General features: G+C 45.5%; 1 protein-coding gene across 7 annotated transcripts in view; it reads right to left on the bottom strand.

Annotated features, from left to right (window-relative positions):
- The window catches only part of cep104 (centrosomal protein 104), a 135558-nt gene extending 119914 nt beyond the window's left edge, over positions 1 to 15644 (bottom strand). For 5 of the 7 annotated variants that reach the window (XR_011351843.1, XM_069919057.1, XM_069919059.1 and 2 more), the window contains exons 1-3: positions 15536 to 15642; positions 9531 to 9657; positions 3655 to 3828 (exon numbers count right to left, since the gene is read on the bottom strand). Coding sequence is in view for 6 of the 7 variants with exons in the window: in XM_069919057.1 (XP_069775158.1) it covers positions 3655 to 3828; positions 9531 to 9643 (287 nt within the window). In the remaining variant the exon portion in view is untranslated. Of the gene's footprint in view, positions 1 to 3654; positions 3829 to 9530; positions 9658 to 15535 lie in introns of all 7 variants that reach the window. The other 2 variants (XM_069919061.1, XM_069919055.1) reach the window with 2 other exon arrangements.
- Between the last annotated feature and the right edge of the window lie 12275 nt (positions 15645 to 27919).

The raw sequence follows: 27919 nt of genomic DNA, 5'->3' as shown, positions 1-27919 counted from the left end.
GAAGACTTCCAAAGAGACTTTTCAGAATGTTCAACCAAAGCAAATCCTGGTTAAATACAATGAGAAAGATTGCCAGCCTTGGATAATGAAGGAAACAAATGAAGACAAAGCCAATGCAACAAAGTTGTCAACAGTAGTGAGGTACCCAGAGTTTGGGGAAAACTTTGAAAAGCACAAAAACCTCAGTGATAAAAGATAAATAATGAAACTCGCTCTGAACAGAAAAGCTTATAAAATGTTTTTATAAATACACAAATCAGAAAAGAATGGTTGAAGTAGCTCATTTAGAAGATCAGAAATAATAATGGGTAAAACAGAAATGGCTGTGGCCTTGAACAAGTATTTTATGTCAGACTATGAAAGATGCAGGTAATATGCCAAAGAGTAATAGAGATGAAAGGCGAGGGGTCCTTGATCTAACAGTTGGAATAGCGGTCAGTGCAACGCCTTTAAAGTGGCAGTGATTGGAACAGAGGTTCGAATAGCACGCAGTCTATAAGGAGTTTGTACGTTCTCCTGTGTCTGCGTCTCTTTTACCCCGGGGGCTCCAGTTTCCTCCCATTGTTCGAAAAATACAGGGGGTGTAGGTTAATTAGATGTAAATTGGCAGCATGGGTCAAAATATCCTGCTACTGTGCTGTCTAATTTATTTTTTTAAATCATGAAAGAGGGAGCTCTGGGCAAACTAGCGGGCTTAAAGCCAGACATGTAACCTTAGTTCTGACGGAATGCATCTCAAGAGGCTATGAAAGAAATGGTAAAAATGAAACATTAGCAGTAAAAAGATGCATTGGCGGGAATTTACTAACATTTTCTGGACTAATCCACCATACTGGAAGAGTGAATGCAATGAAATGGTTTTAAAAAAAGCATGAAAATGCTTGAAGCCACCATAAGGAAAGTAATGAGACAATGGGATAGAAATTGGTTCATTAGCCAGGTATAGCATGGATTCAAGAGGGAGAAGTTAGGTTTAACTAATATATTGGAGTTTACTGAGGATGCATGAAGTGCAATGGATAGAAGGATCAGATGGATGCGGTATATTTTGAGTTTTGGAAGCTGTGCGATAAGGTGCTGCACAAATGCATTTGCATAAGATAACAATACATGAAGTTGGGATTAATTCATTAGTGTAGATAATGGTTTAGTTAACCAGTGGAGGTCAAGTTGGGATAAGTGGATTTGGCTCTAGTTGACAGTCATTAGTGGGTTCCTGCTGTGATCAGCGTCAGGCTTACAACTCGTCACAACATATATTTGAGGAGAGTGACTGTAGTATATACAAGATTGCTTATGACCACTAAATTGAGTGGAAAAACAAATTGCATTTAGGACACAGAATATGCAGAGATATAGACTGGTTTAAGTAAGTGACAAAAATCTGGCCGAAGGAACACACTGGTGCATCTTACGTCATCCACTTTGAAGATTGCAAATCAAACCATTTACATTGAAAAATTGGAGCTGTGCAGAGACGTGGGAGTTCTTATACATGAGTCTCGGAATTGGCTTGCAGGATTAGCAACTTCAGGAAGGAAGAGGAATATTGGCCTTTATTGCTAGTGGGATTGCATTAAAGAGCAGCGAGGTTCTACTGCAACTATAAAGGATACTGGCGAGGCAAATTGTGGAGTACTGTGTTCAGTTCTGGTCTCCTCACTTGAGAAAGGATACACTGTTTTAGAGGCAGGTTGATTCCAGAAATGAGGGTGTTAGCCTACGAGAAGAGATTGAGTAGCCGAGGACAATGCGAATTTGGAGTTTAGAAAGATGAGGAGGAAACCTGAAACATAAAATTATGAAAGGAATAGATAAGAACTAAGCAAGGTGGTTGTTTCCCCCAGCAGGTGAGACTAGCACTTGGGGACAGAGCCTCAAGATTCTGGGGAGGAGATTTAAGACTAATGAGGAAGAACTGCTTCTCCCAGGGAGAAGTGAATCTGTGGAATTATCTGCTTAATGAAGTTCCTTTTTTTTTTCCCCCTAAACAACATTAATCAGAGGATAAATCCTTTACATATTGTTAAAAAGACAGGCCTGCAAATAAGTGAAGTAGCTCCATCATTTCACCATTCAATTCATCAAACGTCAAGAAAAATTTTGTTCCACAAGGTCCCAGAGTTAAAAGACAAACACAAGACTAATACACAAAGGAGCAAAAATTAGCTACTCATCCCATCCAGTCTGCCCTGCCATTTAATCATGAGCTGGATCATTTTCTCACCCCCACCATGGGAAACAAACTTTCTACATTTATTCAACTTCCAAAATGTTCCAATAAGATCTCTCTCTACCCACCCACCCCCAATTCTCCTAAATTCCAACATCTACAGGCCAAAAGCCATCAAACACTCCTCATATGAAAACCCTTCTGATTCTTAGAATCATCTTTGTGAATCTCCTCAGAACCCTTTCCAGCACAACACTCAATCTATGTACAGCCAGTCCCCTCATGGACTCATCAACAAGCTGCTCTAAAAAGCCTTCTCATGGGCTTTCCACAAATTTGCTCTCTTGAGATCCAACCCAAACCTGGTTTTCCCAATCTTCTTGCATGTTAAAATCCCACATGACTAGCATAACATTGCCCTTCTGACATGCCTTTTCTACCTGCCTCTGCTTACCTGCTTATCTTTTCGATACCCTGTGTACCCCTAGACATTGAGCTCCCAATGACATCCAACCTTTAATCATATCATACCTGGTTATGTGTAGCTGAACTACAAGGTTCAAGAATATTCTGCACCACTCAGAAATCCTGGACCCATGAAACCTGGAGACACATTATTCAGGAGACTGTTTTGTGACTGCAGAATCTCCTATCTGTTCCCCTGACTATCGAGTCCCTGTCTTCACTCTTCCCTTCAGAGGCTCAGAGCTAACCATGGTGCTACTGGTGTGGAGCTTCCTGGCCCAGATAGGTCGTTCCCCTCTCCACCTCTAGCAGTATCAAAACAGATAAACTTGCTGCTGAGGGGAATGGCCACAGGCATTCCCTGCGCTACCTGCCTATTCCCTTTCATCACCTGTCACCCACCTACCTTCCTCCTAAATGTGACTGCATCCCTTTAACTCCTATCACCACCTCAGCTTCCCAAATGACCCAGAGTTCAGCCAACTCCAACTCTCAAACGCTGTTAAAAAGGAACTAAAATTGGACGCACTTTTTGCAGCTGAAGTCATCAAGAATACTGTCTGTTTCCCTAATTGACCACATTCTGCAAGAGGAGCATGCCCCTGACTGCCATTCCATCTATTAAAGAGTTAGGAAAAACCTCCTTACCTTGCCTCAACTCCTACACCTCCACCTCAGCTCATCAAAGTCTCTTGAACTAAAGTCTCAAAGTCCCACTCCTGCACTGAGCCTCTCAAACCAAGGCCTCAATGTCCCACTCCTACAATGTACAATGCTTGCTTTCCAAGTGACAATGCTGAGAGATGAAATCTCATGAAATCAGAAAAATATTTTGAAGATTTTAAATTTCTTTATTTTTTGGTTAGTGTCCTATCAAATTTAATCCAGAAAATTTAGCTTCCAATCCCTAATTTTTCAATTTTCTATCTTTTTTATATACCTACTTTAACACAACAGGTAGCAGCATAATTATTTGCAGCTATTTTGAAATACTTTAGTCTGTAATTCACCCATACCCAAGTCTGCGGAATCCGTCCAAGTGTTGGGAGCCAAAGTGATCTGGAAGACTTTCACTGATGTAAAATTCAATTTTTGTCGAAATCAAATACTGGTGTGCAAGTAACTGAAGTTTGCGAATCCTACAACGCTCCACCATTTGTAGGACAATCTCCTGGGGGTAAAGGCAGAACCTAAACAAACCAAATTGAACTCAGATAAAGATGTGCAATTATGACCACATCATGATCCAAAGATAATCCATATCCAGAGAACATAAAATTTGAATCTATTTGAACATTCAAAAACTGACAAAATATAGATAAGGATATTTCAAGAGGAATTTGAAAGTTAATACCTTATTTTTCACAATATATCACCACTAATTTCATAAAGCAAACATTTGTAGACATAAACAACCACAGTTCCTACTACCAATAACTGAATTGTGCTCAGCTGTGATTTTACTCCTGTATTCAATGCATAATCACAGAACCAAGCAAAAGTCTAATTCAAACTAATCTCAACCTTTTCAATCCCATCAGAAGGAAGGTTGGCACAGTAACAAGCCCATCAGGACAATTTGTTAGCTTGAAAACCAAAACAAATCCTGCAGACTCAACCAGTTCAGACAGGTTGCTCAAGAGAGGAGTGAAACACCAAAGTCTGCTGATGCTGTGATTGCAGTAAAAACGCAGAAATGCTGGAGTAACTCAGTCTCACAGTGTCCAGAGAAGTTAAAGATGTATTACCAATGTATTGGGACTGAGCCCTTCTTCAAGGTACAAGCATTTCTCCTACACCTCATCCTCCACTGGATCCACACTTTCAGCTGCTGGTTCTACACTCACCTGCTGCCAATCAAGGATCGGAAGCTTGCCTCCCTTGAGACTGCCACCTCTGTGACCTCCAACTCAAGTCTCCAACCTAGCCCCAGCGGCCTGCAGGGCCAAGTTTCTGTCGTGAACTCTTATCCTGACCCCCGAAGCTACAGAGTCAAGCATTCGATGCAAACTCTTACCCTGGCGGCCCAGAGAACCAAGGCTCCATCATGTACTCTCTCCCTGGCCCCTCTCATCCTGACTTCGCCAACCCTCCCTCCCTCGGATCTTTCTTCACCTCCGATCCACCCATCCTCCTCCCCTCCCCCATCCACCCCACTGACCGTCTCCCCAACCCCTGCCTGGTCTTCACCATCCCCTCTGACCTTCCCCTATTGGACATGGAATGCTCCATCTTTCAGTAGAGGTCTCACCTTCCTCCTCTTTTGCCCACAACTCAATGAGTTCCGTACACTGTATGATGCCAAACTCTTCTGTCAGCTCCATCTTCCACAACCAGGATTTTCCATCCCCCACTACACACTTCATCTGGTCTTCTGCCTGTTCTGGACCTTTATTTTTAACTGCTGCCAAGACGTCAATCATATCGACTTCACCAGTGAATCTACATGGATCATCCTCTACATCCAGTGCTCCCGTTATGGTCTCCTCTACATCAGAGAGACTGGATGCTGACTGAGATCATTTTGTTGAGTGCCTCAGCTCTGTCCTCCATAACAGCATGTTGACATGTCTGTACGAGGTCTTGTGCACTGCCAAACTGAGACCACCCGCAAATTGGAGGAACAATATCTCATCTTCTGTCTTAGCACCCTCCAGCAGATGGCATTAATATCGACCTCTCTCGTTTCCTTTAGAAACAGCCCCTCCCCATCTTCTTCACCCCATCTCCTTTCCTCAAATTTTGTCTCTCTCCCTCACTTCCCATTTCCCGGTCTCCTTTTAGAGGGATAATTAATTCTCATCCTTCCCCTTATCACATCCAATTAACACCTTTGAGCTATTGGTCTGGACTCCTTCCCCTTTTCTTTCTCAGCTTTGAGATCTCTGCCTGCTTTTTGCCCCTACCGTGAAGAAGGGCTCAGGCCCAATATGCTGGTAATACATTTTCACCTCCTATGGCAGGGGTGTCAAACTCAAATTCACGGAGGGCCAAAATTAAAAACTTGGACTAAGTCGAGGGCCGAACTAAATATTTATTGAAAATTTTTAACAACATCTGCATGTTTTCTCTTCTTTCAACATATGTAATGTTAAACTTTTTCTTATTAAAATAAATGTTTAATAATAGTTTTGGATAAACTCTTTCCAGAAGCATTAACAAATGAGAAATAAAATATTCAATAAATAATATTTCTCTATAGAGGATTTGTCAAATGTTGCTAGTGTGCTGTCGAATAGTAAAATCTGAGGGCTATTGAGAATTTGGGAGAATAACATGATTCCTGAAACAATCAAATGGGTGACTGATTGTGGTCATGAACTCTAGCAGGGTTATTTGCCATGCCCTTTTTCCATTGGTACAGATATCCTTTGATTTACACACTTTTCAAGTTTTATGCCTAATGAGCTTGTATCCAGGTGCAGGACCATTTTTAACCAGGAATATATTTATCACTGTGACATGAAACTATTGGAAGATCGTTTTATCCTGAGATTAAAGTTCATAATACTTACTCAGGCCTGTGTGCGGAAGGGCGGGGTTTGCGGGCGATCGGGTTGGACAACGACAGTGCGGGGGCATCGGCTCTCGCTGCAGGGCGGCATCTCGGCGGATCAGCAGCCCCGTCACCGTGAGTCGCGGGTCAGCCTGCGGCAGGGAGGGGGAGTGGGCAACGGTCCTGGCGAGGTCAGGCCCCCCCTGAGTTTCTGCCGGACCCCTCTTGACCTGCTGAGTTTCTCCCGGACCCCCCTTGACCTGCTGAGTTTCTGTCGGAACCCCCTTGACCTGCTGAGTTTCTCCCTGACCCCCCTTGACCTGCTGAGTTTCTCCCGGACCTCCCTTGACCTGCTGAGTTTCTCCCGGACCCCCTCCTCTTGACCTTCTGAGTTTCTCCCGGACCCCTCCCCCTTGACCTGCTGAGTTTCTCTCGTACCCCCCTTTGACCTGCTGTGTTTCTCCCGGATCCCCCTTTTCTTTCCGTGCCAGTGTCCCAGGACCTTTCCAGGGCAGTCTCCGCGCTCAGGACCGCGCTGGGATCCCGGTCAGCGGTGGAGGAGTAGGTGAGCACGGCTAATCCCGATCCAGCCCACGCCACTCCCGAGATTGGCGGGGGGTTCCACCCTACCTGCCCGACCAGCCTCACTCTCCACGTGTACTCCGGGCACCCGCCGCTGGTCCGGTGGGAAGGAGCAGGGCGGCCGGCGCCCCCATCGCCCGGCGGGGAGCCCCAATCTTCCCTCCAGCGTTCCGACTCCATCTGCAGCTCCAAGAAACGCTGTGCCACTGGGGCTCCGGGCGCTGGGAAGCGGCCTTGGCTTCCCCTGACACCGGCCAGGCCGCGCTGCGGTGGGGGGGTGGGCGGGGGGACACGACAGCGTGTTTATAAAACCACCCACCACTACTTTTCAAGGACCAGGATTTTTTTCTCTCTCTCTCACCCTGGGACACAGCGGTTACTGTGCATGCGCTATACTGGCGCGGCAGCCAGCGGGCCACCTCTAATACATTTTTGATATGATCTTGCGGGCCAAATATAATTATATCGCGGGCCAGAGTTTGACACGTGTGTCCTATGGAGACTGCAAGACCAACATATCAGTGTGTTTTCGCTCAAGAGAGAACAGAGAAAATCAAGCCAATGGATTCATAAATGAAAAATCAGTTTCAGATGATCACCATTTAAACCATTTACAATCATTTAAACATTTGAAATTCACCCTGAAATTCATAACATCTCTACTTTGATGACTGAGGAAGTTCCATGTGTCCCCTTTGCACCTTTGTTTGCTTTTACAGCAGGCAAAAGTTGAAGTACATCATGTATATTACATTTTTTTGCCTTATTACATGACAGTGAAAGGAACCTTCCACACCTCCTCCTTCTACTGAATGTAAACTTGCTGGATGCATCACAGCATGGTGCAAGAAATGCTTTGCTTGAGATCAAAAGCAGCTGTAGGTGGTGGTGAATGGAGTTCAGACTATTATGGAACCCTCCCACCCTCCATTCACATTGCCCACTGTCCTGGAAAGGCTTACAATATACTCCAGGTATACTCTCTTCCCATATCAGGGAGAAGACTGAAGAATATGCACTTGCACATCAACAGACTTAAAGATAGTTCCTTTTCCAGTCATCAGGCTTCTGAATGCCAGCCCCGAACAATGTTCACATGCTGCACTTGCTTTACACTAATTCTTTTTAACTACACTCTTGTCATTGTTCTCTTGCTTGATGTTGACTGATTATTTACAGATGAATCCTTCTCACTGTATATGACAAATAAAAATTTAAGAAAAGGGATAAAATTCACTCACAAAATCTATGTGCGGGTGGAAAAAAGTAAACAAATCAATTTTTTTTCTGGATTATGCATTTCTTGAAGAATGCAGATAAGCAGTTGCATGCCGAGACATACAGGCCATTCCAGGCCATTTCAGCCTAAGAGCCCATGCCACCCAATTACACCAATTGACCTCCATGCCCCAGTACATTTTTGAAGGGTGGGAGGAAATTGGAATCCCCAGAGAAAACCCACGCTGGCATCAGAAGAATGTACAAACTCTTTACAAAAACCATGGGATTCGAACCCAATCGCTGGGTTATGATAAAGCTTGCTGCCCCTAATGGCCCGTTTTCTAAGAACACAACCCCCTACAATGCATGTCCAGAAAAGATCAGGTTGCAGCTGTATTGGGGAGGGGGAAAAGTAGTAACTCCAGCTGGGAAGTCAGGTACATAAATTTCACCCACTTGCTACAAAAATTGCACAAGCTTGCCTGACTGACTTGCTATACCAAAGATTGATTAATGAACACAAGACATCAGCAGATTACTGAAAAATGAAAATAATTGGGGGACTGAGGCATCAAATGTTTCAATCTCAACTACTGATTGCCAAATTGGGCAAAACCCTCCAGCAATTTTCAAAGACCTTTGCAAATAAATATAAACTTTTAAAATAAACCCAATAACTAGATAATGTCAATTAAAGTTTTAATTGTATTTGAGACAAAAAGTATTCACAAGCAGAGCTGTGGTGCTGACTACAAAAATATACAACTATTTTCAACTACAGTAAAACCCGTTATCCGGAAATCAGGCAACCTGTAGCCGCAAACAACTGGCATAAAGATCGCAGAAAATAAACAGTTAACAATTGGTGTGCCTTGCCACGAGTTTGCCAATCATAGTCTGAAACAACCAGAAAATTCACTTATCCGCCATCTAACAATCCCCATAAGGTGCCAGATACCAAGGGTTTTACTGCACATAGAATTGGGAAACTTAATGGTTGAGAACCGCTGCATCCCATTCAAAGCCAGGTATGGCTTTGATACCTTGTGTAACATAATCTGAGGTTTTTTATGCATTATTGTATCATTTTAATTCAATTAAGTATACTATTAAGCTTGATTTTATTTTAGTTTCTGCATTCTTTTCTTTACAAAATAAATTTTGAATTGCAGCAATTAAGAATTTTGGGGTATATATAAATTGTAAATGTCTGTGACACATTCAGTTACTAGAGTCTCACGAATGAAAAACTAGAGAAATCTTTAAATTGGAAAAAGCACAACTGCAGCTTTGCCAGATACCAACATTTCTAAACACCCATGATATTCAGTATTCCAAATATTGGATAAACAAGAAATTTAAGTCACTAACATAATGTAACATTCCTATCTCTCTTCCCCTGTAGCTTCCATGTCTCCATTTGAATCTTGGTGTTGAGAAATATCAGCAAGCCTTTGCTCCACTGTGAGATAACTGAAAGATCTGCAAGCAATTTTAAGGCTAAGAATTAAGCAACTTGAAAATTCTCAGCAATTTCTCTACAAGCACAAATCCCCATGGTAATTAATTGCAATACTTTTATCTCTTTCTTACCTTGGAGACCGCCAACCATTAACTGTAGGTGCATGCACCATCAGTTCATTGGAATTATAACCATCTTCATGGCCAGATGAGCTTATAGCAACAAATCCAATTTTGTGTGGCATTTTGCAGTTTTAAGCTGAAATCAGAAAATCAAGAGTTGTATAGATGTGCATACATTTCAATAATATCGCACTATTTTAAAAAAACTGAGGTGCCTCCACAAAATATGATTAAAAAATAACAAATTGGGAAGTACAGGAAGCAGGTGCATTAATTTGCAGGCAAGGTTAAGAACCAATGAGGCTTTTTTTTTTAAAAAGTCCCATTTGATTTGATTCAGCAGTCAATGCAACAAAGCAAAAAGACTGTCAGTGTTAACGGCTCACCTAAAAATTCTGTGAAGGGACTCCAGAAAAGATTTTTTTTCAAATTTGCCTGCGTTTGAGTTTCGTGGCATTTATTTTTCAACTTATATGGAACAACACCATAAGGTCCTCAAAAGAGAGGAAACCCTGAAAACCTTCACAAAAAAAATCTTGCAAAAAGACTATTTTCTATCCTGGAGCATAGGTGACCTTTGTTTTCGGTAAAGGAATTTGTCCTTTCAAAATTTAAATATCACCTGCTAAAAAGCAAGATACAGAATAAAATTCCCCCACAGTACTTGCAAAACAATTATTTTCCAACCCACATTTTTTGAGACATATTCAGATGAGTTTTGGGTTATGAAAAGTTGTAATACAATCTGTTTTCTTGGCACACAAACCACCATCCCATAATGCAGCAGTCACGTGAAAGTCAATTATTCCATCCGTACATCTCGTTCACAATGCAAACAAATAGAATCACTAATTGGGCATAGAAGGAAAAATTGGAGGGACCAAGGAACACAAGCAAGTTCAATGCTAGACAGAACCAATCAGGACTCTGGACACTAAAATGAAACTAATTTCTGTATTCAATATCTTTCAGCTCAACAAAGTAGTCTCTGTCAGCAAGCCAATTTATTGTTTTGCACATGTAAAGGCGAAGCCTAAAAGAAAGAAAACTTCAATTATTAATACAGTACATTTCTGATTATCCAAACACCACTTTAATTGAAATTCTCAGTTATAAGAATTTTTTTTTCAGCAGAAACATGACGTTACAAGTTGGAAAAAAATTTACCAAACATCTCATGTGGGGCTCTGACTAGCTGTTAGCGCCAGTTTGGTAACATCAGAGAGGGTCTGGAGGAAGTCAGCACATGGGGAAATTGACCCCGTTTTGGGTAACTCTCTCCCTGCTCTCTTTCCATTTCCTCTTTACTGTCCACTGTACTTGGTTTTCCACTGTGCCAGTGTCATCAAGGAGACCTGGCTCCCAGGCAGGACCCATATACAGACTAACAATACGTATGCAGGACAAGTATTTTTATCTATATAAATAAATAAATTTTGCTTCGAACAAACTAAAGTCTCGGATGGTCAGTGTGAGCAGTTCCTTTGGTCGTTCACCATTCTCACTGCTGTGGGAAGAAGCTGTTCCTCAAGCTGGTGGTGCTGGCTCTGATCCTCCTATATATCTCTTCCCTGACAGGAAAGCAGTTGAAAGATCCTGAGTGCAGGAAGGGGTCCTCAGTGATTTTGCGCACCCTCTTCAGACAACGATCCCAGTAGATCGTGTCAATTGGGATTTAGGGGTGGGAGGAAGGGAGACTCCAGTGATCCTCTTTGCCACTCTTATGGTGCTGTGGATCGACCTCTGATCCATTTCTCTGTAACAACAGTACATTGGAATTTAGCTGTTCAAGGCCCTATAGATGGTTGATATAATGGTGGCCGGTAGCCTTGCCCGCTTCAGTCTTCTCAGGAAATTCAGTCGCTGTGGCACCCACCTGACAAGTGAGATGTTGAGTGTCCACAATAGACCACTCGTTAACTCCAAGGAACTTGGTGCTCTCCACTCTCTTTACTACAGAGTTGTTGATGTGTAGTGGAGGGTGGTTGTTCCTGGTCTTCCTGAGTCTATGATCATCTCCTTCGTCTTGTCCACATTGAGACTCAGTTTGTTACTCTCGCACCATTTCTTGAGATTTTCCACTTCTTCTCTTTAGTGCTACTCATCATTGTTGCTGATGAGGCCAACGACTGTTGTGTCATCTGCAAACTACTGGAGCTGGATCCGCCGACGCAGTCAAGGGTCAGCAGTGTGAAGAGGAGCAGGCTGAGCACACACGCCTTAAGTGCACCAGTGCTCAGCATAACGGTGCTCGATATGCTGCTACCAGCCTGGACAGACTGTGGTCTTTCCATTAGGAAGTCCAGGATCCAGTTACAGAGAGGTGTTTTGAGTCCTAGCAAAGACAACTTCTTCACCAGCCTCTGGGGAATGATATTAAACCGAGCTGAAGTCAATGAACAGCCTGGCATATGAGGCATCGTTCTCCAGGTGGGCCAGGACGGAGTGAAGCAACAAAGCTATAGCATCGTCTGCAGAATGGTTTCTTCTATAAGCAAATGGAAATGGATCCAGCAACCCTGTGATGTGTTCCATCACCAGTCGCTTGAAGCATTTTATAATGGTGGAAGTCAGTGCCACAGTCATTAAGGCCTGTTATTGTCACCCTCTTAGATACCAAGATAATGGTGGCTGTCTTGAATCCTGCAGGAACGATGGACTGCTGCAGTGATGTGTGAAAGATGTCCGTGAAAATCTCCATCAACTGCAGTCCTTCAGTACCCGACCAAGTATATTTTCTGGTCCCGTCACCTAGTGTGGGTTCACCTTGGATAGGGTTCTCCTCACCTCGGCCGCAGCTACATGGGGTCCCATTCATCAGGGGGACACAGAGCTTTCTTTAGCATCATCCTGTTCTTCTCATCAAACCGTGCGTAGATGTTCAGTCTATCCAGAAAGGAGATGTCATTGTCCTTAATTTGTAAGGTTGATGTGATCCGTTATAGTCTTGCTCCCTTGCCACATGCACTTCACGTCACCAGTGTCGCATAGCTGTCAGTGGATCTACGCATACCTTTGTTTTGGCTTCCAGATTGCATGGGAGAGTTCAGCCCATCACAAATTCTAAGAGCCTGGACCTCTGCATCCAACCATGGTTTCTGGTTAGCCCTGCTTGTGAAGCATTTGATCGAGGTGACATCCTCAATGCACTTGTCAATGTAGCCAGTCAATGAGATTATGTACTCCTCTATGTTTACATGACCTTTGTCGGTAGCCGCTTCCCTGAAATAGCTCCAGTCCATTGACTAAAACCAGTCTTGCAGCGCTGCTATGGTGCCCTCCCGGACATGCCCTGATCTCCATGCGAACTGACCTAGTTTTCTTTGCCTGCAGTCTGTACACCGGGGTTATGACAGATACGTGATCTGAATATCCAAGGTGGGGGAAGAGGTGTAGCCTTGTATGCCATAGGGATGTTGGTGTACACCCAATCCAGGGTGTTTTCTCCTCTGGTGGCTAAATTCACATGCTGTTGAAACCATGGTAAGACCACTTTTGGTTTGGCGTGATTGAAGTCACCAGCAACAATCAGGGTGTTCCCACCCGGCACTGTCAGGGTGGGAAGTCTGGGCTTCATAGATGGCACCATAAAGCGCCTTCATGGCTTTACCCTCGTTAGCCGAAGGCGGAACAACGACTGTGGTCATCAGTGTGGCCAAGAATTCCCTGGGTAGGTAGAAGGTTCTGCATTCCATCAAGAGGCACTCTATCTCTGCTGAGCCAAAGGTCTTCACAACAGAGACATTGGTTGTTGTTGATGTAAATGCACAGACTTTTCCATGACTCTTGTCTAAAGCACCAGTATCTCTGTCTGGGCTGCTGGATCGCTGAGTCTGGAATGGTGTCCTGGAGCCATTTTCTGTAATCACAGAGCACAGTAACCGTGCAGTTCTCTTTGGTTCAGATATAGCCTCAGGTAATCCATTTTCTTCTCCAGTGATCTTACACATGAGAGTAAGGTCACGGGAAGTGCAAGTCTGAAGGGGTTAACTTTCAGTTTAACCCTGAAGCCACCCAATTTTTTTCATGCTTCTGCCTTGTCCAGCAGCCCTTCCAATGGCCTCCCACACATCTCCTTCAATCCGCTCTACAGATTTCCTGTTTCAGTTAGTTTAAACCTCACAGAATCTTACCAACCTGATCCACTAATTTGAAATTTTGTATTTTGATGAAGTTTCCCAATCGTAGATACAACGTAGCAGCTTAGGGATTTCAGTTGTGAGGAGCTGAAGTAGCCACAGCAACCTCATGTGCCGCCATATTGGGGAAAAAAGCTTGGACACGGCTGTGTGGGGGCAGCGGTGCAGATTACACTGGGGGTTGGGGTGGGGCAGCAACACATAGCTCAGGGAGCACGTTTAACACCAGAAAGGGGGTGGGGGTGCGGGGGATAGAGAGGAAGTAGTCTTTGGGCCCAGGGAGCAGTCCTAATATTACTATCCTGGAGTGCATTTCAATTTTCTATCCAACTCTCTAAATTCCCTTTGCAAGGCATTATTGCTCTCTTCACTTGTATCATCAAAACCAACATATCAGCATGGACCACAACAACAAGGAAGCTGGGCAGTGCCTGGGCACAGCAAGTCAGGGTAAGGTCATCAATGGCAACCCAGTATTTAATTCAGAGGTAGGAATGGCATTTGGAGGAGTGATATCCTACTCTTGTGGAATATAGATTGGGCAGTTAAATGCCCCTGACAATGACATCTGAGGGATGTGTGTCCAGCTTCACCCTCTGACTCTTTGGGTCATTTCCAGCATTAGTTGGATTCACCAAGGAGAAAACATCCAGGAGGTAGAAAGTATAAACACCGTGCTGGAGAAATTCAGCAGGTCAAACAGTTCAGCAGGATGGTACCAGGGTCAAGGGTTTTATCTGGGGGGGGGGGGGGGGAAGGGGGGAAATAAGCACGTCAGATATGGTTGCATGCATCAGTGATGAAATGTGTGTGGGTACAGAACATTCTGAAAGAGAAGTGCAAGTAGTCTGAAGTCATGGGACATGTTAATGCTCAAGAAATGGAATTTAGGAAATTGGGTACTAAGGATTACTCCTTGCGCCGTGGGGTAGCAAATTTGGAAACAGGAAGGTAAAACACCCAAATGCATGGTGTCAGCCTTCAGGTATTTGGATGTGGTAACTCTTCTTCCAAGGCAGGGTGAAGAACACCAGGACAAGTTGAACCTAAACTGCATGGAGATTTGTATCTTGGCATGAAGATTTGCCTCAATGTCTGCGAATAATTTAAACAGGTGATGCAAATGGGTAGGGGTGCAAGATGATATTGCAGCTGGAGGAGAGGGAGAAGCATAAATTGTAAAGCTATCAGGCAGGTGTAGTGTACAACAAGCAGATGGGTGGGAATAATAAAGGGGACTGGTAATCTTAACCACATTTTCTTTATTGTAAGGATTTGTAGGCAGGATGGAAGAACTGAGGGCATGGATCAGCATGTGGGATGATGAAATTGTGTCAATCACTGAAACGTGACTGAGGAAAGGGCAGAAATAGCAGACCAATGTCCCTGGGTCGAGTTCCCAAAGAGGAGGAAGTGTGCTGACTATCTCAAACCCTTTTATTGAGCTCAGAACAGCCATGCCCTCCTGAAGACTCCATCAGATGCCATATTCTTTCCTCATCTCGTTGAGGGGGGTGGGGCTTCAAGAGTTTGATATCAGAAACCCAAGGCTCAGGCAGTTTTAGGCTCATAAATAAACACTTCTCCCTCGTTGCCGTTGATGTATTTTTCATTATAATTCCACACTTCCCCAGTTTATCGTTAACCTGCTCCCTGTACAAAACACAGGGCCATCAGGTAAGGTTATCGACCTGCCACGAAGATCGTGACATATGACAGTAAAACAAGGCGCCGGTTCCCATCACCAGGTGATATTTTCAATCCCACCCGACCTTTGGAGCTGGGGGCCCGGGGCCCGAGGCCAAGCGCGGCGGAATTCGGGCCCGCGCTCCGCATCGCCTCCCCCCCGCGGGGGCTCCCGCTTCCACCACTTACACGCCGCTGACCTGCTGTCAGGAGCCGCGATCGAGCATCCACCGGCCCACATGTCTCCACGCCGCGGCCTTGTCCGCGCACCGCATCTCCATCGCTACCGCCACCAGCGAGCGCTCTGCGCAGGCGCCACCAGCGGCCGGAAGTGAGCGGCTGGCTCGCCGCGGCCTTGTCCGCGCACCGCATCTCCATCGCTACCGCCACCAGCGAGCGCTCTGCGCAGGCGCCACCAGCGGCCGGAAGTGAGCGGCTGGCTCGCCGCGGCCTCGTCCGCATCGCCACCAGCGAGCGCTCTGCGCAGGCCCCGCCAGCGGCCGGAAGTCAGTCAGCGGCCGGAAGTCAGCGGCTTGCTCGCCGCGTGACGCACCCACAAGGCAATGCCGACTTGCGTTGTCAAAGCGCCTTCAAAATCAAAAATATACTTTATCATAGCATGTGCAACAATCAGTACATGTCTTACTTTGCATTTGTTGTGTTAACGTGTCTGTACCAGTTGTTTCCCTCTGCAATGTGCACCCATGATGCATGACAGGCCCAGAGGACCCCAAAGCCCAGCAGCAATAGAAATTCACCAAGATAGATGGTTACTTAAACAAATGTTGGTTTTAATTTTCTTTAAGCATAAAAACAGGATCTCACCCTAACTTACTACTATTAACTTTACCCCCCTCTAATTTTATGCACATGTGTATAAATTCAGAAAAGTTCTTTGATTCACAGTCCAATCTTGCTTCTCATTCCTCCAAGTTCACCAGTATCAGGCAATTCTGATTCTGTGCACAGAATTTAACATTTATGAATCTTCATCAGGCTCTGGTGCTTAAAGGTAAATGGTTACCGCTCAGGAAGGTTCTAGTTGGTTTCAGAGAGATTAGTCTCATTGGACAGGAACAAACTTGATTCCTTCTGATCAGCCACTTCAGTGCCTTGCCGAAGAAGCTTGCCCAATCAGGGCTTTCCAAATGATAACCTTCTGCAGGGCACCACAGAGTTCCTTTTGTTTCCCTGATTTCAGGTGATACACTCTAGCCTGCCATTTCCTCTTGTATAGACCACAAGGGTTTTCAACAGGCTGAACTCAGAACTCACGACCCAGCTTCAAAATGGGTTTTCAACAAGCTGCCAGCTTGCCATGACTGCAGAAACCATTTCTCCCTCTCTCTCTTCAAGAAAGCCTGTTTGGACTCTTTTTTTTCTCTCTCTCTCACTGCAAAACCACATGACATTCTTATCACAGCAAACTGCAACCAGACAGATTGTAGCACCGGACCCAAACTTCTGATCCTGTTCATCTGTTACTTTCAAAACAATAATCCATTTATACCTGCTTTCGAAATTCTTTAGCAAAGTCTCCTTGTTGTATTGTCTTTGCAAAGGCTCTCAGTGCCTGCATAACTCACTTTCAGCAAACTTCTTGTATTTTCAATGAAATCTGTTTTGTGAAGTGTTTGTGTTTGTTTGTGACCTACGCTACTTCCACAATCTCCATCAAAAACATACATTATAAAATATGATATAATCCATCACAGCACCCATGATGTATTTGAGACCCTGCATTATGCACTCAAGATGCATTTGAGAGACTGTTATACAATGCCATCTTGCACATAAACCCTCAATACACAAGGGTGCTGGGATCTGAGGCAAAACCCACTCTGCAGGGGGATCGTAGCGGGAGACAAAGAATGGTCGGGTTTCAGGCTAGAGCCCTTTATCGAGACACTGACCACTCTTTTCCTCCTGCTAGACCCACTGACTTCCTTCACCAAATTCTCTTTAACCTGCACCCGCATGAGAGAGTCATGGAGGGAGCAGACCCTATGGAAGGCAGAGAGCGGAGGAGAGGGGAAGGTGTGTCTGCTAGTGGGATCCTATTGTGTGCGAAAAATTCTGGAGGATTATGTGTTGGATGCTGATGGGGTGGTAGGTGAGGATAAGGGAGATTCAGGGCCTCAAACAGGCCTTTCAAGTGCAGCAACAGTTCACTTGTTTATCCGCAGGACTGGTTTACTGCATCTAGTGCTCCCTTTGTGGCCTTCTCTACATTAGAGAGACTAGGGACAGATTGGAAGATCGCTTCGCTGAGCACCTTCATTCTGTCTACACCAGTGACAGAGACCTCCCCATAGCCAACCATTTCAGTTCTATGTCACACATGCCTTGTGTGCTATCCCACCAAGACCTCCCGGAAATTAGAGGAACGACACCTAATTTTCCGTCTGGCCACTCTCCAGCCAGATGGCATTAACATCAACTTATCCCAGTTTCCACTAACCTGTTCTCCTCTTATCCCTCCCTCCTCCCCTCCCCTTTACAGTTCTCCTCCCTCCGTTCACCCAGCCATCCCTCTTCTTCTTGATTGTCACCTATCACCTCCAGCCTTTGTGACCACATTCCCTCCCCCTGACTCTTTTGTTTGGATGCCTACCAACATTTTTTCATACCTTGATGAAGGGCTACATGGCCAAAACTTCGGTTTTGTATTTTTACCATTGGACACTCCTTGACCTGCTGAGTTTCTCCAGTTTTGCGTCTGCAGATTTTTGTGTTTTACTCCTGAACCTTTCCACATTCTCAGCCCCACAAAAGCACTTTTAAGAGCTAAAGTACAGCCAGCTTTATGCCATGCAAGAGGTTATTTTTAAATTCTGTGTATTCACATAATGATTCTGACACATTGGGTTAGTTCATCTCACCTAAAAATGTTTTGCCACTGATTTTCATTCTGATGCCTCTCATGTCAGTGTCCAACAATAGTCGGCCAGCATTGATTGTTTCCAGTTGCCCTAATACCACTTTTCCATGGTCGCAGTGTCTTGGTGAAACCTTTCCTCATGTTCATCACTGAATGCACCAAGATCAGCCGGGAAAAGTCTAAGTCTACAGAAAATGAATTTTCAATGAAATGTTGATTGACGTAGACTTAAAATATGACAGAAAATCACAAAGCTAGATTATGTCTAAAGAACGGTCCACAATAGGAAAATTTTAATGTGATTTTTGTGATCAGCAACCCAAAATCTATAAAATACACCCAAATGTTTTCAGGAAGCAAAATCTTTGTTGTCCAGTGTAATGGTGGATGTTCTTGGAGAATTGTCTCATAAGGACATGTCAGTGAACATTCGAAATGAGAAGGGGATGATTGCTTTGATGGGATTGTACTTTCGACATCTGCCCCCAATAACAACAGCAATTAGTGGGGCCAAATATGAAAGAATATTACAAATATTCACAAGAATAAAGGGGCTGTAACAAAAGGGAATTTCAACTTTCCTCAACTTTGACAATGGGACTGCAAAAGTGCAAAGGGCTTGGATGAGGCAGAATATTTTGTGTGTCTTGGAAGGTTTTCTCAAGCAGTATGTGCATAACACTACAAGAGAGGGGTCAACATTGACCTTCTTTTAAGTACTGAGGCAAGACAAGTGTCAGGGTCAGTGGGGGATCACTTTGGAATCTGTGACCTTAATTCTATTAGTTACACAGGACTGTTCCACAAACTAAAGACCTAATGTGAGGTAAAGTGAATTCAAATGGTATCAGACATGAGCTGTCAAAAGGCAGATGTCACAGATATAGCTCCTTCCTATGGCCTTCACCAATATCATCTAGAGATCTATAACAGATTGTGACTCCCAGGACACATTGTACAGGCCTCCAGGAAACGGGACAGCACCATCTCCAATGCTGGTGCTGTGAATAAACACTCGGAGTATTACAGGGATCAATGCGTATCTGCTCAAAACATGCAAAGGCATCTCATAACTATTGGGGTAGAACAATTTGCAAATCCATCAAATAAGATTTCTCATAAATTATGGACTTTATAAATCTCTGTGTTGTTCATTTAAAACATATATCCATTCTGCTGAGATGTTACGGATATCAAAGGGTATGGTGAGGGCAGTAAAATGTTCCTGAGACTGATACGATGTACTTTATTCTCCTGAGAGTGCAATAAAATGTTGTGAATTAAGTAATACACAGATTAAACAAGACAGGTGAAATAAAGTTGCTTTTCATTGGCTCTTAAAAATGACTTGTGTAGGGTTGAGATTGAGGAAGAGATTAAGGTGTGTTTCTGCAAATGTGACAGGGCAGCTCAATGTCTTTGGTCATAGGGTATGGCTTGGATGGTACACAGGATGCTATACTCACAAAGTGTCACTGGCCAATCAAGGAGTCCTGCAGATCCATGATGGCAAAGCTCTGGGAGAAGAGGTCTGCCTTGAAGTCCCGAGTGATCTCCTGTGAAACTTTCCATGCTGTCCGAACTTTTGAACAAATTTCAGGACCACAACTATGTTAAAAGCAACACTTTATTCGTTTTGTAAAACTTGAGAACTCAGTTAATACAGGTCATCAGACAGCAGGCCCTGCAGTAAATCAGTCTGCTAATTGGTTAGAATCTACTGCTTAAATCCAGAAATCTGGCCTTGATCTCAGTCAGTAATCAGCCTACTTCCTGTCCTTATGTCCTTTCTTCCCTACCCCTGGCATCAGCATTTTGAAACAATTTGTTACAGGCCCAGAGGACCCCAAAACCCAGCAGCAATAGAAATTCACCGAGACAAATGGTTACTTAAACAAAAGTTGCTTTCAATTATCTTTCAACATAAAAAGAGGATCAAAATTTAACATTACTCTTAACTTTAACCCCCTTCTAATTCTAAGCGTAATGTGTATATGTTCAGGAAAGTTCTTTGCTTTAAAATTCACTTCTCACTCCTCCAAGTTTACCGGTATCAGGCAATTCTTATACTATGCACAGAATTTAACATTTATGAATTTTCACCAGGCTCTAGTGAAAAGGTAGGAGGGTTCTCATTGGTTTCAGAGAGAGATTTGTTGCTCGTTGGACACACACACAAACTGATTTCCCATGATCAGTACTTCAGTGTCTTGCCGAAAAAACTTGCCGTTTCATTGGCTTTTCCAAATGATAACCTCTTGGACCATCGACCCCTTTATGGAATCCTTGATGCCACATCGACCCCCAGGCACTGGAAGTGGGGGGGGGGGGGGGAAAGAGGTGTGGTGACATTGGACACATACCTCCTCCTTCTCTGCTTCATCAGTCCTTCGCTCTCTAGAAGAGGCTGAAGCCAAAAACAAAATGGCAACCACCAAGACCAGCTCTCACGAGAGGTTGGCCACCCTTGCCATCAGCATTATTTTCAAAAGTTCAATCAAACCCCACCCCCCCCCTCTCTTTTGACCCTCCCTGGCACATCACCCTTGGACTATCCCATCAACCCCAGGAGTCGATATTGACCACTTTGGAGACCCCTGGCAAAGTGGTTAGTTCATATTTACAATGCCAATGATCAGTACCAGGGTTTGAATCCCACTCTGTAAGGAGTTTGTATGTTCTCCCTGGGTCTGTGTGGGATTTCCCCAGGGGGCTCCAGTTTCTCCCACTGTTCAAAGAATACCATGGATGTAGGTTAATTGGGTGTAAATTGGGCAGCATGGACCCATAGGCCAAAATCGCCTGTTACTGTGCTATATGTCTAAATTTAAACATTTGGCTTGTACATTTGAGCTTTGATTTTGCAAGTCACATAGCCTAGGTAATTCAAGGTGAACAGAAGATTTACTAGCAGGTAAAGGTTTGCTCTGATAAGAGCAGCGTGGGACCTCATGATGTGTTATGGTATTTACAATCTGACGTGCATTCTCTCACAAAGCAGCAAAACATGTATGAACATTAAGTCACATTGATCAATCATCATAATTCTATACAAGGCAGATCATCCTTCCATACTCCCACACCAGATCCTGGGAGGATAATTTTTGGAGAAGCAGCTCAGTGCATTTCCCACAGACCAACAGTGAGAGGTCAGTCATGAAGAGACACTTCAGAATTCACTGGGGGCACACTTGAGAGGTACATTAGTCACCAATTTCCTGAGCTCAACTTGCAAACCGTTTCTTCTGCCCTGTCCTCAAATGTTGATCCCATCTTGCTCCGCATGACCTTCAAAGCCAGGCTCGGATCTAACCACATTGCTTTCTCCAATGATCTAGGATTTATGGTAACATTGACTCCTTCAATTGTCTGGATATATCCCGACCACATTACCTCCTCCAATGGTCCCAACTTGGTCCTTGCCCCATTGTCTACTCCAATATTCCAGCATGGCCCTGGCACCATTGCCTTCTCCAATGATCTAGGATTTATGGTAACATTGACTCCTTCAATTGTCTGGATATATCCCGACCACATTACCTCCTCCAATGGTCCCAACTTGGTCCTTGCCCCATTGTCTACTCCAATATTCCGGCATGGCCCTGGTACCATTGCCTTCTCCAATGCTCATGGATTACACTTGGATGCAGTGACTCCTTCAATGATCACAGCCACATTGCTTCATCTGATGATCCTGAACGTATTACCTCCTCAGATGGTTCCCCAAAGTGGTCTTAAGTGACAATGTTTCCTCCAACACTCTCAGATTGGTCCATCCACATTACCTTATCTGCTGATCCTGAGTTGGTTCTGGCTTCGTCCATTGGTCCCTACTTTCTATTGGCCATATTCTCTCCTCTGATAGGCTTGGTTCTGGCCATTTTGCCTCTTCTGATACTCCTGGATTAGTACTAGCCACACAGTATCCTCCCACGGTCCCAGTGTGGTCTGATGACATTACCTCAGATGCTCCCCGGTGTGGTCCTCTTCACATTGTTACATCCAATTCTCCTCCAGTGTTCTCCTAGCCACATTGCCTCTTCTGATCTCCTGAATATATCCTGGCCACATCACATCCTGCAATAGTACTGAATTGTTCCTGGCCACGTTGACTGCTCCAATGGTCCAGCTCTGTCCTGACCACAATGCTTCTATCCATGGTTCTGGACTGGATCTGGTTGCATGGCCTCCTCTGATGCTCCGCTGCCCTGGTTGCAACAACATTGGAGTCTCTGATGCTTCAGATTTCTCTTCAACAAATTCTTTCCTTGCATGATCCCAACCATTGCCTCATCTGTTGGCTCCACTTGGTATTGGGCACTTGGCCTCTTCCAATGCTTTAGATTGGTCCTAGCTACATTGCAACAACTGATGGTCCTGTTTGTATCTGTCACATCGCCTCCTCTGATCTTCCAGATATGTATATCCTGGCCTTAGTGCATTCACCAATGGTTCTGATGGTTCTTAGATGAGTTGATTGCTCCAATGGCCCAGCTCTCTTCTGTCCACAATACCTCTTCTAATCGTCTGGCTTGAACCTAGCCACACTGGATGTACCCAAGGTGCTGCATTGCCCCTGGCCACATTGCCCCCTCCAACTCTCCTCCCAACCTCTCCTCCCCCCCCCCCCCCACCCACTGCGTGGTCCCTACTGGATTTGTCTTCAATACATTGTCTCCTCTGATGGATCTGACTGACCACATTGCCTCCTCCAATTCTCCCCTGGCTTGGTCTTGGCCTCATTGCCTTCTCTGACATTACCTCTGATGTGCTGACTGCTCTGATGTTCCAGATAAAGTCCTGACCACAAGGCCTTCTCTGATGACTCCATTTGGTGCTGGTCACATTTTCACTTCTGTTGGTACAACTGGGAGGTGTTCTCTGCCTCCTCCAATGCACCCAGCATCGTCCTGGCCACTTTGCCTTTTACTGTGATCCCAGATTGGTCCAGGCCACATTGCTTCCTCTGTATCTTCCCCAATGTTCTCCTAGCCACATAGCCTTAATTGGGCATCTCTGCTTGTTGACTGGCCACGTTATCCTCTGATATTCCAGATATACCCTGCCATTTGGCCCCAGTTTGTTCATAACTACATTGTCTTTTCCAATCGTTGGCTCAATTTTGACAACATTGCTTTCTCCAATGGTCCCAGATTGGTCCCAGCCACATTGCCTGCTCTGATAATACTGGCTGTATCCTCAGCACATTGCCTGTTCCACTGGTCATGGGAACATTGTTCCCTCTGTATTGGTACTGGCCACATTGCCTTCTGACATTCCTAGTGTGTATGACAAACATCCCTCTTCCAGTTATCCCTGTTTCGTCCTCCTCTGATATACGTAGCTTTTTCCCAACGTCTGGCAATGGTTCCGGCTCATTCCTGAATTTCTTCCCTACTCTGACGATCCCAGATTGTTCTTTGCCATATTGTCATCTCCAATGGTTTTCAAATAAAACGTTACCCTTGCTCCATTCAAACTCTTCAGTGTGAACTATATTGTTTTTTCTGTACTTATGACTTGCTATAAAGTATGAAAAATGTACCTGTTCACTGCAACTCATTTCATGTAAGTAAACGAGCCATCTTCCTCCTTGGATGGTCCCAGCTTGGTTCTGGTCCCCTTTCTTTTGCAATTGGTCCAAGCTGGTTCCTGGCCATCTTCCCTCCATTTATTGACCCAGTTTGATCCCAGACACATCTACTTCAATGCTTCTCCGATGATGTTCTGGCTACATTGCCACCTCAGATGCTCCCCCTGTGATCCTGGCCATGTTGCCTCTTCTGATAGGGTACTGCTGTGGTGCTGGCCATATTTTGTTCCCTGATGCTCCTAGACTGGTCGGTGCATCCCAGAGTTGGTGTCAGAAGAGATTTAATTGGGGGGGGGGGGGGGGGGCACAAACTGACGTTTGAGAACTCACTCAGTGGTGGGGGGGGGGAGTGGGTGCCAAACCTGACATGGATCTCTTCTGACTACAATGCCATCACACTTCCCCCTCCTTCTGGCCCTTCAGGCAAATGCGCGTGCTTCTTGCGCGTGCAGATGAAATCACGTGATTCATTTTGGTGACACTCCCCTCTGATGATGTCACCTGGTGCGGTCTGCAACCCCCTAGTGACGCTGGTGCTGCGGGTGGGTAGGGGGGGACACACTAACTCATTTGGGATAGCATGGTCCAGAAATGTCCCCGCCATGACGCTGAGCCTGGTACATCTAGAGCTTGTACGTTATTCAGCTCAACAGGTAAGAATATGCACCAAACCCCTCTATTTCTGCAAATGTCTGAGAAAATTTAGTTTCTCCACTGCATCATTCAACAATCTTCAAAGATGCACCATCAAATTCATCCTGTCAGGATGCACCACTGTGTGGAAGAGCAACTGCAACTGCCTTAGAGTGCGTAAAATGACAGAAAGTGGTGAGTACAGCTCAGACCATCAGATTCCTGTCTCCTTCCATCTACACATGCTCCTGCCACTGAAATGCACACATGTTAAAGAATTCACCCCATCCACCACACATTCTTCACCCTCCTTCTGACTGAAAGATTCACAAACATCACTGCAGTAAAATAATGTTTTCTTTCTCCATTTGGCTTCTGTAAATCTACAGCCTGTAGCAAAATGTTTAACTACATCTATGCATGCATTCATTTTCTGGGTAATATACATATCTAAACTCTTCACTTCACCTTAGCACACGTGACAATAAATCTGAGCAAGAGCTTGGTCCGCCTGCTCATGGTTCTCTTATCTCTGCTGACAGTCCGTGCTGGGTCCTGGTCATCTTCCCTTTGTTGATGGAGTGAGCATAGACCTGGGCCAACTTGTTGCCCTCAGATGCTCTCCCGGCATGGTCTTAACCACATTGGTTTCTCAGATCAACCAGATATTTCCTGGCCACACCACCTCTTCCAATAGCTGCAGGTTGGGTAAGAAATTGCACAAGCACCTGCCTTAGATGTCTGCGAAAATTTGGTACGTCTCCTGCATCTCGGAACATCTTTCACAAATGCACCTATTCAGGTTGCATCGCTTCATGCTACAGAAACTGCTCCATCCTCACCACAAACTGGATAGTGGTGAACAGAGCTCAGACCCATCACAAAAACTTCACTTCCCTCCACTGACTCCAAATACATATTCTACTGCCTTTGAAAAAAGCACCAACATATTATAGAACTCATCCCACTCCAGCCACACTTTTTATTCCTCCTTCCATCAGGATGAATGAATGTTCACACATCACCAGATTCAAAAGTTACCCAACTCCTGCTGTCATTTTCCTGAAAGACTCTCACATAATAAAACAATGTTACTCTGGGCTGTGCTATAGTTATTGCATTTATGTATGGGCTGAAGTGCTGCACAGCATGTGAATGAACCTGTTCCCTGTAACCCAGTGCACATGACAATTAATGAACAAGCCATCTTCCTCCTTGGCTAGTCCTGGTTTACTTTCCTCAGCAAATGATCCAAGCTGGTTCCTGGCCATCTGACCTCCATTGATGGACCAGGTTTGGTCCTCTTGTAATGAGGTTCAGGCTACATTACCTCCTCTTCCACCTGGCCCTGACCACGTTGCCTCTTCTGACGGCTGCCCAGTATGGGGCTGGCTGTGTTCTGTTCTCTGATGCTCCTGGATTTGGTCTTGGTGACCAATCGATTGGTCACAGATTGTTCAATACCATGGGCAGGAATTATGCACCAACATCTCGACTTCCTCGGATGTCTGAGAAAATTTGACTTGTCCCCTGCATCCCTCAACAACCTTCAAAGATGTACAAAAAAGCATCATGTCAGGATGCATCGCTGTGAGCTTCAGCATCTGCATCATCCGAGAATGCAAAAACCTACAAAGTGGTGAATGTACTTCAGATCTCCCCTCCATTAACCCGCCCCCATCTACGAACACCACTGTCTCAGGAGAGCAGCCAACTCATTAAAGGCCTGTGCCCACCATGACTGGTTTCACGCTTATGAAATCATCTGCCATCAGATGTCAAACAGTTGCTATCAGACTGCTGAACAAACCTCCCATTAGAATTGATCCCTCAATTCTAATTGATCACTCTCTGGCCCAGCACTTTATCCTGTGTTTATGTATGGCTTGTCCTGCTGGAAGTCTGGGAGTGTAAATGTTCTTCAGCAGCTTTTGAATGACCAATAGATGATAGTTCTGCCTTGGTCTGGCCACCTTGCCTCCCTTGCCTAATGCTCCTGTCACTGTGCCTCCTCTGATGGTCCTGACTTGGCCCTGGCATCCTTCATGAATGGCCCTGGCATCCTTCCTCAATGGCCCTGGCATCCTTCCTCAAAGGCCCTGGCATCCTTCCTCAATGGCCCTGGCATCCTTCCTCAATGGCCCTGGCATCCTTCCTCAATGGCCCTGGCATCCTTCCTCAATGGCCCTGGCATCCTTCCTCAATGGCCCTGGCATCCTTCCTCAATGGCCCTGGCATCCTTCCACAATGGCCCTGGCATCCTTCCTCAATGGCCCTGGCATCCTTCCTCAAAGGCCCTGGCATCCTTCCTCAATGGCCCTGGCATCCTTCCTCAATGGCCCTGGCATCCTTCCTCAATGGCCCTGGCATCCTTCCTCAATGGCCCTGGCATCCTTCCTCAATGGCCCTGGCATCCTTCCTCAATGGCCCTGGCATCCTTCCACAATGGCCCTGGCATCCTTCCACAATGGCCCTGGCATCCTTCCTCAATGGCCCTGGCATCCTTCCTCAATGGCCCTGGCATCCTTCCTCAATGGCCCTGGCATCCTTCCTCAATGGCCCTGGCATCCTTCCTCAATGGCCCTGGCATCCTTCCTCAATGGCCCTGGCATCCTTCCTCAATGGCCCTGGCATCCTTCCTCAATGGCCCTGGCATCCTTCCTCAATGGCCCTGGCATCCTTCCTCAATGGCCCTGGCATCCTTCCTCAATGGCCCTGGCATCCTTCCACAATGGCGCTGGCATCCTTCCACAATGGCCCTGGCATCCTTCCTCAATGGCCCTGGCATCCTTCCTCAATGGCCCTGGCATCCTTCTTCAATGGCCCTGGCATCCTTCCTCAATGGCCCTGGCATCCTTCCTCAATGGCCCAGGCATCCTTCCTCAATGGCCCTGGCATCCTTCCTCAATGGCCCTGGCATCCTTCCTCAATGGCCCTGGCATCCTTCCTCAATGGCCCTGGCATCCTTCCTCAATGGCACTGGCATCCTTCCTCAATGGCCCTGGCATCCTTCCTCAATGGCCCTGGCATCCTTCCTCAATGGCCCTGGCATCCTTCCTCAATGGCCCTGGCATCCTTCCTCAATGGCCCTGGCATCCTTCCTCAATGGCCCTGGCATCCTTCCACAATGGCGCTGGCATCCTTCCACAATGGCCCTGGCATCCTTCCTCAATGGCCCTGGCATCCTTCCTCAATGGCCCTGGCATCCTTCCTCAATGGCCCTGGCATCCTTCCTCAATGGCCCTGGCATCCTTCCTCAATGGCCCTGGCATCCTTCCTCAATGGCCCTGGCATCCTTCCTCAATGGCCCTGGCATCCTTCCTCAATGGCCCTGGCATCCTTCCTCAATGGCCCTGGCATCCTTCCTCAATGGCCCTGGCATCCTTCCACAATGGCCCTGGCATCCTTCCACAATGGCCCTGGCATCCTTCCTCAATGGCCCTGGCATCCTTCCTCAATGGCCCTG

Source organism: Narcine bancroftii, chromosome 2, assembly GCF_036971445.1.
Source record: "Narcine bancroftii isolate sNarBan1 chromosome 2, sNarBan1.hap1, whole genome shotgun sequence".
NCBI lineage: Eukaryota > Metazoa > Chordata > Chondrichthyes > Torpediniformes > Narcinidae > Narcine > Narcine bancroftii.
The sequence above is the reverse complement of the archived record's forward strand: the minus strand, read 5'-3'. Positions and strand labels throughout refer to the sequence as shown.